At 39.9% G+C, this 13009-nt stretch overlaps 1 protein-coding gene across 1 annotated transcript in view; it reads right to left on the bottom strand.

The window, feature by feature from the left end:
- LOC109960890 (copine-8) overlaps positions 1–12723 on the bottom strand; it is a 137119-nt gene extending 124396 nt beyond the window's left edge. Inside the window, exon 1 of the mRNA XM_020601317.1 lies at positions 12529–12723. Coding sequence (XP_020456973.1) covers positions 12529–12626 — 98 coding nt within the window. The 5' untranslated portion in view covers positions 12627–12723. The remainder of the gene's footprint in view (positions 1–12528) is intronic.
- Positions 12724–13009: the final 286 nt, after the last annotated feature.

Here is a 13009-nt window from a genome sequence, read left to right as displayed (position 1 = left end):
AGCTAGAAAAGATGTGGAAGGTGAAGGCACAAGTGGTCCCCGTGGTAATAGGAACATTGGGGGCTGTGACCCCCAAACTGGGAGAGTGGCTCCAACAGATCCCAGGAACAACATCTAAGATCTATGTCCAGAAGAGTGCAAAATCTTATTGAAAGACAGAAGTAGCAGCCCTCTGCTGTTTGGATTAATGTACTTTCAAAGCTTCATACTGGTGGTTGCCCTCTATGGGTTTGCTCTTCTTACACTTTTTTCATATATGAACCTTTCTGCACTTGAGCTCCACACATACTGTGCCTTCCCCTCACATTTGTTCTGCTTCATCTCTGCTTCCTCAAACCTCTCTTCTCTTGTACTTTTCACATACCTTGAATTATCCTCCACTCCTTTCACACATTAATGTACTTTTTTCCAGATTCTCTTTCTCTGTCCTATTCTCCAGGGAAATGGGGTTTTCTCAGTGAGAGCCCAGAGCATTAACACTTGTTCTGTCTGCTTTAGTTCTACTTTCCCTTTCTGTGCTTTTCTCAATTTGGCCATGACTTGAATAGGCTCTGCACTAACTAACTGAACTAGATACAGTTAGACACATATGTAGAAACACACATAACATAAATTGTGATTTTACAGTTCAGCTAAACCTGATGTCCACCACATCACACAGGCAGTACACACACAAGTGAATGGATACAAAAAGCAATATTAAACCAATATTACTTCTAATAAACCTCAGATACATCAACTTAATGACCAAAACACACACACAGAGATAAATCAGGAATGCTAAAGAAAACACTGGGTAGAAAACAAAAGTACTGCTTTGTTTTGGTGACTAATTCTGGAATTTCAGTCGTGTGACTGAAAATACCAGCAAATGTGAGAAGAGTGAACAGCCCTCCTTGAAAGATGCTCTATTTCTACAAAGTTGTGCAGAAGTTGTGTTTTCATGTGATGAACCTACACTCATCACAACTGAGGATGCAAACAAACTTGCTGTGAATGAGAGCTGCAGTTATACTAGGAAAATAAATGCACAATTACAAGCCATCTGAAAGGAAATTAATGTGTATCATACAGCAGAGTCAGGGCGTGGCAGTTCCAGAAACTCTTCCACCTCTCTGGGAGTGCTCTCATGAAATGTTAATACCAAAAATACAGTTTAATGGAGCTTTAAGGGCTTGTTACAGTGGTCTAATATACATCATACTGTATATTGTATAAATATTGCAGGCATATCATATACTGATGCAAGACCAATGTGACTGGTACAAAAAATAAAAATAAAAAATGCCCTGAAGTTTTTCTCTTATCACTTAAATGTCTGCCAAAAAATGTACTTTTGCACTGACACTGATGAAATGTTGAAAGTAAACACAAAATTTAGTCCAGGTGTGTCCTAATTTTTCTGTGCTATATTAAGAGTGCATTTACATTTATAAATATAAATCCTGTTCTCTCTGCCTTTTGTGCACTTCTTGGTATGACATCCACTACTCTTCACTGAGTATGTCTGTGTGTGTGGGGCCTGGCTTAGCAACAGGGCAGGAATATTCTTGGAAATATGTGGAGTGAGAGGAGGCAGCTGAGGATTGCTCAGATGCTCTCAACAGGACATTGGGCACAATGCTACTGCTTCAGGTACCTGCATGTCTTCTTTTCTTTTTTGTGCTCTCTTATGTCTCCATCACTTCTTTCCCTCTTCATTGTATCTATCTGGTTTTGAAGCATGAAGATCACATGTATACACCTCCTCACTTAATTTCTCTCACACACACTTACATTAGCGTCAGCAGCTTATATCCTCTCTCTGGCTAAGAGGGCTACTCTAATTCTTCTTGACAGACAAGGGCTGGGTGAGCCAAGGGAACATCTCAGTACATACAGATGCTGAAACCACGCAAAAATCCATTTACACATACAAGTGCAACAAAATGCACATCAGTCATGAATGAAAATACCGCCACATGTCTGTGCTAGTGGCATTTTACCTTAATTGCATTTGTCACCAGTTGCAGTGCAGTTTAGTCCAGCTTGCTCAGTTCCCTCCATCACCACATGACAGCATCCTGTGTATGCTTGTACTGACTCAGTGTAGACACATGCTAGGTCTCCACTACTTTACAGAATGTGACTAAATGAAGGGGAGATAATGGCTAAAAATTTTATTCAACTAATGGGAAATGTTTTGTTTTCATTTTTATAAGTTTCATGCTTGGTCATAATTATAGTCATATTCTACAATGTCAGTGTTAGCATGTAATAAATGGTACTTTCACAGATGTTTGTCAAGCAGCCAAGTCATGTCGAATGCTTGGAACTGTATAAAAAAAAATAATAAAAAAATAAAAAAATAAAAAAATTGTTGTGCGTGTGTAAATGAGTGGTTTGTGAGTGGCTCTGACTCTATGAATAACGAATTGTGTTAGAAATTGACAGACAGTGCAAGTGTGGAAGCACATGTGTGTGTTTGTGTAATGTTGTGATGACTGATGAGGCTAATTGGAGTTACCACAGGCGATCACAGGACAAGAGCATGAGGAAGGAAGGAAGGAAAAAGAATGAGGTATTTCTCTCTGAAATACTGAGAGAAATACTGTAGAGAGACATGCTTGAATGTGCAGGCCAAAGCCAAGGGCTTCTACGCAAAAGACAAAGGAAAAAAACATTCCTGGAGGAATCTAAACTCACTCTGTGTTACATGACCAGTATGGAGATGACTTCATTATGCCTGCCAGTTTCTCTCTCCCCCTTCTGTCTCTACCTCTTTCCAGCTGTAAACAGGGCTGTGAGGGTCATTTACTGTATGCCACGTAGTCTTACTGGTAAAATTGTCTCCATCTGTCTTAATCTGAGAGTTTCTGTAGCGCTTTGCTTTTTGTGAAAAGGCAAAGGAAAACCCATAATCAGTTTTAGCCAATATTCCATCCAGATATCACACCCAAAATGAATTTATGGGTGTTTTGATTTGTTTTAGCGTGGAATCATGTCCCATGGGTGTCAGTCTACATCAGTGTGAAAATAAAATGTCACAGCATCAAATGTGACCATAACTGAAAATGTCATCAGCTGTCCGACTGATGTGAAGTCACAGCATCCCAAATACTGTATCTGCAAATGTGTGTGCATGCATGAGGGTTTACATGCTTTTAAATGCATGTGTCCATATACAGCATGCACTGTATTATGTATACAGTATGTTTGCATCTGTCAGCCTATATGCAGTCCACCTGAACTGCTCCCTATGGCTTGGTAGTTATTAATGAATTCATTTCAAGTGACATTAAATGACTTTTTTGTATCTATGTGTTACAAGATGTCTTGCAACCACCCATCCATGATGTCAACCTACTTTTTGAGTTGCTGATATGAAAGATGTGTATTTATGTAGATGTCTGTCCTTAGGTTCATGTTTTATCACCTGCATTTTAAAATAACACCACAGCTGTCTAACCTTGACAGTAAGGTCAATGTGAAAGTACGCCCATTACCCCTCTACTTATTATTTCTGCATGTAGTAGGAGAGTGGTACACAACTGGTGTGTGTGTCCTTGTTTTTCAGTACTTGTGCAACTCAAAATCCATGAGTTACTATCTTCATGGGGACCAGAGGCTGGTCCTCACAACATCTGAAAACGATGGGGTGTAAGGTTAAAGCAAGGCTTTGGTTAAGTGTTAGGCAAGTAGAACGTCTAGTTAAGGTTTGGGTAAGTCTCCTGGAAATGAATGTAAGTCTATATAGGGACCTGGTAAGTGACTGTAGATATAAAGCTTGACGTTTGAATGAGGCATTGTATTGGTGTGTGGATTGTGTGTGTGCAATCTCAAAATTGTGGTTGATACACAGTGCAATTAAACACAGACACACAACATGACAGAGTGCCCATACCATCTGCTATACTGGCTATATGTATAAAATCACCTGAAGCAAGCGAACAACAGAAAGAAAGCGACTGATCGGCGAGTGCATACAATAAATCTTTACTGACCTGACTAGAAAAAGCCCAAACCTGATTACAGAAAAGGATTGTGCCCTCTAATGCACACACAAATGCACATACTCACTATGATAGAAGCCAAGAACACACTCTGAAATAGAGACAAAGGTGGTGTAAGACAGATGAGGCAATGGCATCAACTCATGGCAGCTCAGAAAGGGTTTCTTCAGTATGTCTCACTGATTGCCAGCACCACTGCATTCTCATCCAAAATCATTTGCACACCCCGCTGTTCAGATGTAAACAGACAGAAAAAGTGCCATCGCGCACACTCACACACATCCTTTTGTGCTTTTGGCTGACATTGAACCGACACACAGCAGGCAACCCTGACTTCCCTACAAAGTGGTGGTTGTCAGCGGCATCTTTAATAAGACAACCATTATATGAGCTGTATGGGGCCAAAAAGGTCAGTGCAATCAGTTCCCACAGACAGAGCGGGCATTGAATGGCATGAAAATAAATAGCAGGTTGGTCATGACTTATGGTATTGAAGTGCAGGGGTAAGTAGCTTACCCCAGCAGTCGGAACAAAATATAAGGTTGTGTGGTGAAAGATTTTACAAGAGAAATACCGTCAATGGTATGAGATCCACATGAGACACTCAATGCAATCTGGAGTGTGTGGCCCTCAGGAGAAGTTTCAGATTCACATCCTCATGAGAACACCATAGGTTTTTTTATGTTGGGACCTACAGAAATTGCTTCGAGTCCATGGCATGCTTTTCCTTGTTTTTTGACTTATCTACAAAGGTGAATTATCATCTTAGATGTGACCTAAAGTTCAAAAAATGAGGTAAACATATGTTCTAGTATTTCTGTGCAGAAGTAACTCTGTTTATACAAATCTCGCAAACTCTTGCTCTCGAGACTTTTTCTACCAAAATAAAGTATTACGTGATAGTTTAAGGATCTCCTTGTATGGGCATAAAAATCCAGGCTGTTGTGCATTCATGTGGATAAGGATAATCACCTTTATTGGCCAAGTATGTTACACACAAGGAATTTGTTTCCGGTACAGAGCCGATGGCAGCCATCTGTGGCACCACCTCAACCGATGGCTCTAACCATTGGGGGCAACGGGGGAGTTCAGTGTCTTGCCCAAGGACACTTCAACACGTCAACTGCCGGGACCGAGATTCGAACCTTCAACCTTCTGGTTGGGAGGCAATGCCTCCCCTGCATGTGGGCTTGCCTGACATCCACCAGTGCCCCCACCATATTGGCAAAATGTTATTTTGCCTTGTTTGTTATGTATGTTTTCAATAAAGCTTAATTTAAAAAAAAAAGACATCCAAATGCCATTGTAAAAGTTCCTGCTGCCTGCACTGTGACCAGAGAATGTGGAGAAAAATATAGTGGCTGAGGTTTCTACATATCCAGGAATGTTCCTGTACATTGTTGTTTTACCTGACCGGGTCTAATCTACAAGCTGTGACCTGTGAAGCCCCCTGCAGTGGTTAGTGGATGATCTGGGTAACACCGGATTCCCCCAGAGTACAGTACCTGTTTGTTTTGACTGCTTCAGGCCGGTGTGTCTGCCGCATGTGATGCGTTGCTGGTTAACGAGCGAATTAACAAGCCATGATGTTATTGTCGGTGCTGAGCTACCTGTTGGAATTAATTTCACTACTTTGGGACTGCATGTGGTCATGTGGGGGAAGACACAGTGACCATCTTGGATTTACCGAGCACTCAAAAGGGAGTGATTTAGTTTCCACAACTTGGTGAGACTTAATGGTAAGTTTGAAAAAACACATGTTGCATGTCTATTAATGCCTTGTTTCTATAATGATAGAGAGAACTGTTGCAAGGCTGGTTACAGTGTCTGCATTATGCCAGTTAAAATATGGGGTTTCTCAATTACCCGCTTTGTTTAGTGTTACAAATCTCTTTTCATCGGTTCATATACCATTGTTTACCTATCTAAGGAGGAGAAATTCAAATAAATTAATGCCATTGGTTAACACTTAACCCACGAAATTATGACTGGACAATAACCCTCAGTGCAATACCTGTATATATAGATCTGTTGAATCCAGACTGTGTGCGCACACGCGCACACACACACACACACACACACACACACACACACACACACACACTGCAATTAACTGCTCATTAAACTTTTAGGATGTGTGTAGGAGAGCCACACTTTGTGACACTATCACGAACTGGCAGAAAAAAATACCACTATCATATACACACACACACACACACACACATATATATATATATATACACACACACACACACACACACACACACACACACGCACACACACACTTTGTTCTTTTTTTTTTTAAATCTCTTTTCCTAATGCACATTCCTTTGCTTGTTGATAAGTATGTACACACGAGAGCCACTGTACCAGAGTAAAATTCCTTGTGTGTCTAACACACCTGGCCAATAAAGCTGATTCTGAAATAATTAGACTATTTGGGGTTATGAGGGGTGCCATGCTAATCTAGAGGTGCACAAGATTAAACATTAAATGGCTGGAAACAAGCAAAATGAGCATGCCATTGGGACTTTCAGTCTAAATACTAGTAGCAGTACCTTGTGCTGTCAACTACTGTTAGTACAACACAACATGGAAATGTAGCTTTTAAATCTGAATATTCATCACTCCTCCTTAGGGATTGTTTGTCAAGTTGAGTATATATTCATAATTACTACAATTATCTGGAGTCTAATAAAATCATATCAAGCTGTTCCTTTAATCTTGGCTCAACATTACAACGCCTGTGTCTGTTTTTGTAAGCCTTACACAACCTACATTTACACAACCTACATTTACCCAACCTACTTTTCATCCTTTTATAGGCTGTGGTCCAATAACCTAAAGTGTCTTTCCTCTATCTGCCTCCCGTGCAGAGATTCAAGCAAGTCCATGCTTTCATGTGAAAGCGTTACATCCTGTGACAAAGGGGTGGATATATTTGCTCTCACTAACCTTGAAAAGCTATGAAGGGTATGAACATTGCTCCAAAGTTTGTTTATAAGCATATTGTCAAACAAACTTATTAAAAGATTGTGCTGCTGGTTCTATAGACAACATCGCCGACTGACACAGAGACAAACTATTCTCTGGGTAGAAATTAACAAGTCAGGCCAGAAATGATAGAATGGCAAAGGTAGCCAAAACTGTTTACAGTAGATCAGGTTTTTACCTTATCGCTTGCTGTATGGACCCAGATACTTTACTGTCCTCATGTAAAACATTCATTGATTAGATGACCAGTTTTTAAACCAGCTGGGTTTTCAAAGACAATTTTTCATCCACATTAATTATGTATCAGGCATACTGATGGGGATTAGGGGGAGCTAATGCATATAGTGTGTGCTTGCTTTCATGCTGCCTTGAGCATCAGTGTAACACCAGCCAACAGGCAACAGCAGTGCTTTTAATAGTTAGTAAAATGAAGAAATGGAAGAGTGAGAATGAGATGTCACTTGTGGTATAATTTGGTAGTTTTCCACATTCATTCCATGGCTGCGGGCCTGCCAGCACGTACTGACAACCAGGCTGCAAAATGTGCCCATTCAAAAGTCATTTTCCACCAGCAGACAGAAAACAAGTGACCTCTTCAACACCATGATGAGCATATGATTACTTCATCTGTTTACTGCCACATGACTCAAACAGTCAGCGGTATGCACCTCATGTAATGCCTTTATTCATTGTGCAGTGATTCAGCCACTGTGTGAGAGTTTAGACTGGTTTGATTGGTGAGGAAACACTGATCTGTAACCACCCACTGTAGAAGCAGCACTTAAGCAAAAGATAGATGTCAATTCACAATTATTTTGATTGTAGTAATTACCTGTAGGCTCCGTCCCAACTGTCCACTTTAAAATGACTTGTAGTCTTCCGAGGCCAAGGAAAAACATTACACTGTCCCAAAATATTAGCCTAAACTATATCCCTACATAATGGGTATTTGAACTTGTATATGGCATGATGAGAACTACCTCTAGCTGCAGGACTATTTGTGGTTTGAAGCCAATACAGTGACACATTTTTGAGTGAATCCATTAGGATCACAGCAATCGCAAGTCCCATCCTTCAGGCCTGCGCAAATATGGCCTCGTTTTCAAATTTGCCCTCTTTTCATATTTCAAAACCAGCCTGTACTGAAATCAGCCAAGAACAATTTGTGTCGACATGAGTGACCTGATAGATATGACCTGAAATTCACTCAAATGCAGCAGTCATGTCCATATTTACCTACATGTTGGCAGAACACACATGCACAATGAAGTGAGAAAAAAAGTCTCAATTTTTCATTTACACCACAACCAATATGTTGTGGCAACAGTAAATACAGGGAAGAGGTATCTATTTTTATCCTTCCTCTCAGTCGACAGCAGAAGAGTGAGAGTTATTACTGTCAACGGTTATGATGACTGCAGACTGTGATGAGATGGGATGCATGGCAAGAAACAGACAGAGGAGGGTGAGACGGACAAGGATGTGTCAAGCAGTGTGAAAGACATCAGGAAAAAAAAAATTTCCTCCTACTCAAAAACCAGTTAACAGGTCATTCTTCTGTGGCTGCAAGCTTGATTATGTGTGTGTGTAATTTCTCCCTTTTCTAGCATGTTAGATGGAACAAGACCCGGAGACAAGCCATCAACCCATCTTTAACATACTGTAACACACAACATATCAGTATGCTTGACTGTGTGTGGAAGTGGTAACAGCAATCCATAATACATAGCACCAGGTTGCTCGGCATGGAGCAAAACATCATAATCAGTGACAAACAAAAACAGCAAAACATCACATTTAAAAAGGTGGAACGGCAAATATGTCATTTAATTTATTTGCACTTTTTTCTAGTGATTTACTAATAATCATTTCTGCTTGACCATGGACAAGGATGTAAATAAGAGAACACAGGTACAGAGGCTAAGAATGCTGAATACATTGGCAGGTAACCCAGACACAAGAGATAACTGATGCAGGAATATGGCAGAAACTACCAAGAGACAGAATTGGCTAACTACACAAATGTAGGTAACAATACTAGCTCAGGGAAATATGACTAAACAAGTAACCAGAATCAGTTAACCATTGTGTTTCTGTTACCTGTTTAGACACTTCTTAGCTTTTATACTGTCGCAACAGACAGCTGTAAAAAGAACTTGAATAAAATATAGTCTGAAGTAGGAGAAATTATGGTTTAAATCAGTAAATGTCTGATCAAAGAATAAATAAACAAAACTATGAACCTGACAAGATTCAGGACTCAACTGGTTTCTACACTCAGTGCTAGAGATGCATTTTGTTTGGTAACCAAACATTAGTGTGACTCAATACTGTAATACTGTAGTTACCCAAGAGCCAAATCAGCATGGTATCAGCCCACATCTACACATGGACAGAGACTTGCTCCACAAACATAAACTTTGTTAAAACACAAAGGAACAATCTAAACTAGTAACTTGTCTGAAATACTAGAAGTACTGGTTTGGCGCATAGCTGCGTGTCTGAGTGAGAAATAACAAGCAACAGCCTGTGTGCTGGCCTGATCAATGGCTATAATGGAATATGTGGACTTGAGGCCATTCATCCCAGAGTCCCCTGCCTCCAACATGTAGGGGGTAAAGCTAAAGTGCATCAGGGAGTAATTTATTTTGCTGTGACCATTCTGCAGTGGGTGAGGAATGGTTTGTGTGTGTAGTTATTCATATACTGTATGTAGCCCAACAGTATAGAGTGTAGATGAACATACTTTTATGCATGTATGCTTTTGTGCAACACAGCAGGCAAGATTTGGTAGCATATTGATCCCAGTTGATGTCTCAGGCTTTGCCATCGATTAGCAAAATGCCTCTAGCTCACTGCTGAGTCTGAGCCAAGCTCTTACTTTATATCCCCACAGCATCAGAGCTGAACTGAGAGTGACTGCTCAATAGCTCTCCGTCTTTATTTCCTTACGCATCTTCTACTTTTTTTGTTAAATTCATCCAGTGTCTTGTGTGAATATCAAATTAAAAGTGAATACAAGAGATGATTATGCCACTTGTTATGAAACTGCTTGTTACAGGTTTTCCCCAAACAGATGACAACATTTTAAAACCAGAATGCACTCAAGTGTTTCAAGAATGCTGATTTGCATTGGAAATACAGTAAGCCAACTTAACTCAACATTACACATTTCTGAATTCATTTCCATTAGATCAACAACACGACCTGAGGAGGGGGGGTAATCAAGCTCTCACTTTCTAGATCAACCTTGAATGATAGTGTAGCCACATTATACATATTATCATCCATACTGCCTGATATAATCATCACATTCATATTGCTCACTCTTAAGTCATTGTCTCCTCAGTGCATTTCATTACTCTAACCCCCCCCCAACACACACAGAGGAAACTTTAAAAAAGTAGTAACCATGGTGACACTGTCCACTTACAAAACTATGAAACATGCACAAAGACAACGTATAGGCTATGCTATAAGCTCACACAAACATGTACAGTAAGCACACACAAAGCCAGCTGGTGGTAACCATGGCATTCCCGTTCTCACTCAGGTTGGAGGTGGGAGGACAGTCATCAAAACACAGTCTGCCCTGGGGGGGCTGAGAAATTCAGTGACTCAGACATTAGCAAACATATTCATATATTCTGTTGGAAGTGACATGATTGTGCCAAAACCTTTCTCAAAATACTGCGACTGCAGTATCAAGGCTGGTAGGGTAGGAAAGTTTCTGTCCACTTATGTGAGACAAGTAGTGCAACAGTAACCTCACATAAATTTGTAAAGTTTGATCTTTCAATAGTGTCAACATCAGGGCAATTACAGTCATGTCTGTACTTATTTATTAAGTTAATGGAAATTAAATTAGAATTTGATTTATGTAGCATGTTTAAAGTTACTTCCAATTCATCTGTAGAACATAACATTTTAACACTTTTTAATATTAAATCAGCAGAATTCGAAAGATTCTTGTTAACTTTAATGACAACACAATACCCAAATGCACCAACACATTAGGTTCCATCACACTTTAGCCAATAACCAAAACCACAACAATGCCCTGACACCATGGGAACACAGCAGCAGCAGACAAAGAAGTTCTTAGTTTTAATGTAATTCATTAATGGATTTGGTAATTGTAATTAGCAAATTCATAATCTTATAATTAACATTTCTCACCACATTTCATCACTTTGTAGTCATTTTGTTTCTTGTGATTGTCATTTTTCATCTCTTTATAGTGTATCTTTATGGCAAATTATGTCCGATTGCAGTTTTGCAGTCCATACATAGACACTTCTCAAAATCTGGATGACACATTTTGCTCTGTAGGTATGCCTCAAAGCCTCCCTGCAGCTCGAAGCCTCTGTTGCTCTGTTCATGTATGAAATAGTGCTTACACTCACAGCTGATTGTGAAAAGACTTTTTTTTTACCGCTTTATTTACAAATATATTAAGGACTCCTGTCATGGTAAAACACACCAGCACTAACATCACATATAATACCTGACCCATTTTATTTGATGGATGGGAAGGTACATATGTATTTGGGTTCCCTTACACCCTGGGGCTCCCCAAAACAACAGACTGTCATGTGATGCACACAGCCTGTAATGTACTGAGGGTCACCAGTCTGGCAGAAATAAACCACATTTCTGCATTTCTTTCCCTGCTCATATTAATAAGAGAGGAAAATCCTCTCTGAATAAGAGAGAAAGCCCCCACTCAAAGGGGGTTATAGCCTGTCCCCTGCCTTCCCTGTCTGCTTCTAACACATCAGATAACGCACAGGGAGGGCCATAAACATAAACCCTTGTAATGATTTTTAAAGCACTCAAACAACTCTAAGGAGTGGCAACACAGTGAAAAAACACATTCATTTACACTCAAACAACTCTAAGGAGTGGCAACGCAGTGAAGAAACAAATTCATTTGTTACAACTCATTCACTTCCTCGTGTACATTACACACCGACAGGAACCAAATTCAGACATCTTTAATATCAAATTATGATTTTATAGGCTTATCTTACTGTATAACCATACGTATCGTATAATATTTTATCACTTTACATGTAAACAAGCCCGTGTAGGTAATATAAAAACTAAGTAAATACGTCCTAGGTAGCCTACTCATAAAGTTTACTCAAGTTTATGTTGAACTTACTGGCTTTTTATCGTTATAGTATCATATTATTTAGGCTAGATGAACAATTTTGCAGCACTAATCCAATGACATGTTATCATGCAGAAATGATTCTTATGGCTCATTTTAACATCGTTAATCGATGTGACAAACTGGCATCACACCTGTCTAATTTAGTGCTACTAATAGTCAGTGACGTAGGAGTCATTTCAGCCTTTACTCGCCATAAACAGCGAAAATGTGACATCGGCGCTGCGTTCGATTCGGCTGTGGTCACGACAAGCTGAATGTAAACAGAAACTTGGACTGAGTTAACGTACAGTTGGCTGCCACAAAGTTAACATTTCCGTGTTTTTCCATAACTCTGTTAGAATAAAAACAGACGCACTCCCCTACCTGCAGGACACCGTGATTTCAACTTTAGTTGCAGGAATAGTAGCGTTGAGTGGGTCGAAGTCACCTATCGACGCCATGCTTATGAAACTGTTGTTCATCCTGTTAAACTGCACTCTCAGAATTGTTAGGCTTTTCCGTTTCCCGTTGACAGTGGAATCCAGCCCCTCGGAGGAGAGCGAGAGAGCGTGTGCACGGCTCCTTTATGAGAAGTGGAGCTGAGGTGCCTGAGAGAAGGGAGAGAGGCTGGGAGATGTGATGTCACTTCTCTCCTTTTCTCCTCCTCTGTGTGTGTATTTCTCTCTTCTCCCTTCCCTCTTTCTTTATGCCTCCATCTCCTTCCCCTTTTTCTGTCTGTCTCTCAATCTTTTATATTCAGTTCAGTTCAGTTGACTTCAGTTCATTTCAAATTCAGTGCTGCAGATTTACTGGCATGGGAGTAATAACAGTGATACAATGATGGAGAAAATAGAATAAATTTGTA

Source organism: Monopterus albus, unplaced genomic scaffold, assembly GCF_001952655.1.
Source record: "Monopterus albus unplaced genomic scaffold, M_albus_1.0 scaffold51.1, whole genome shotgun sequence".
NCBI classification, from domain to species: Eukaryota; Metazoa; Chordata; class Actinopteri; order Synbranchiformes; family Synbranchidae; genus Monopterus; species Monopterus albus.
The sequence above is the reverse complement of the archived record's forward strand: the minus strand, read 5'-3'. Positions and strand labels throughout refer to the sequence as shown.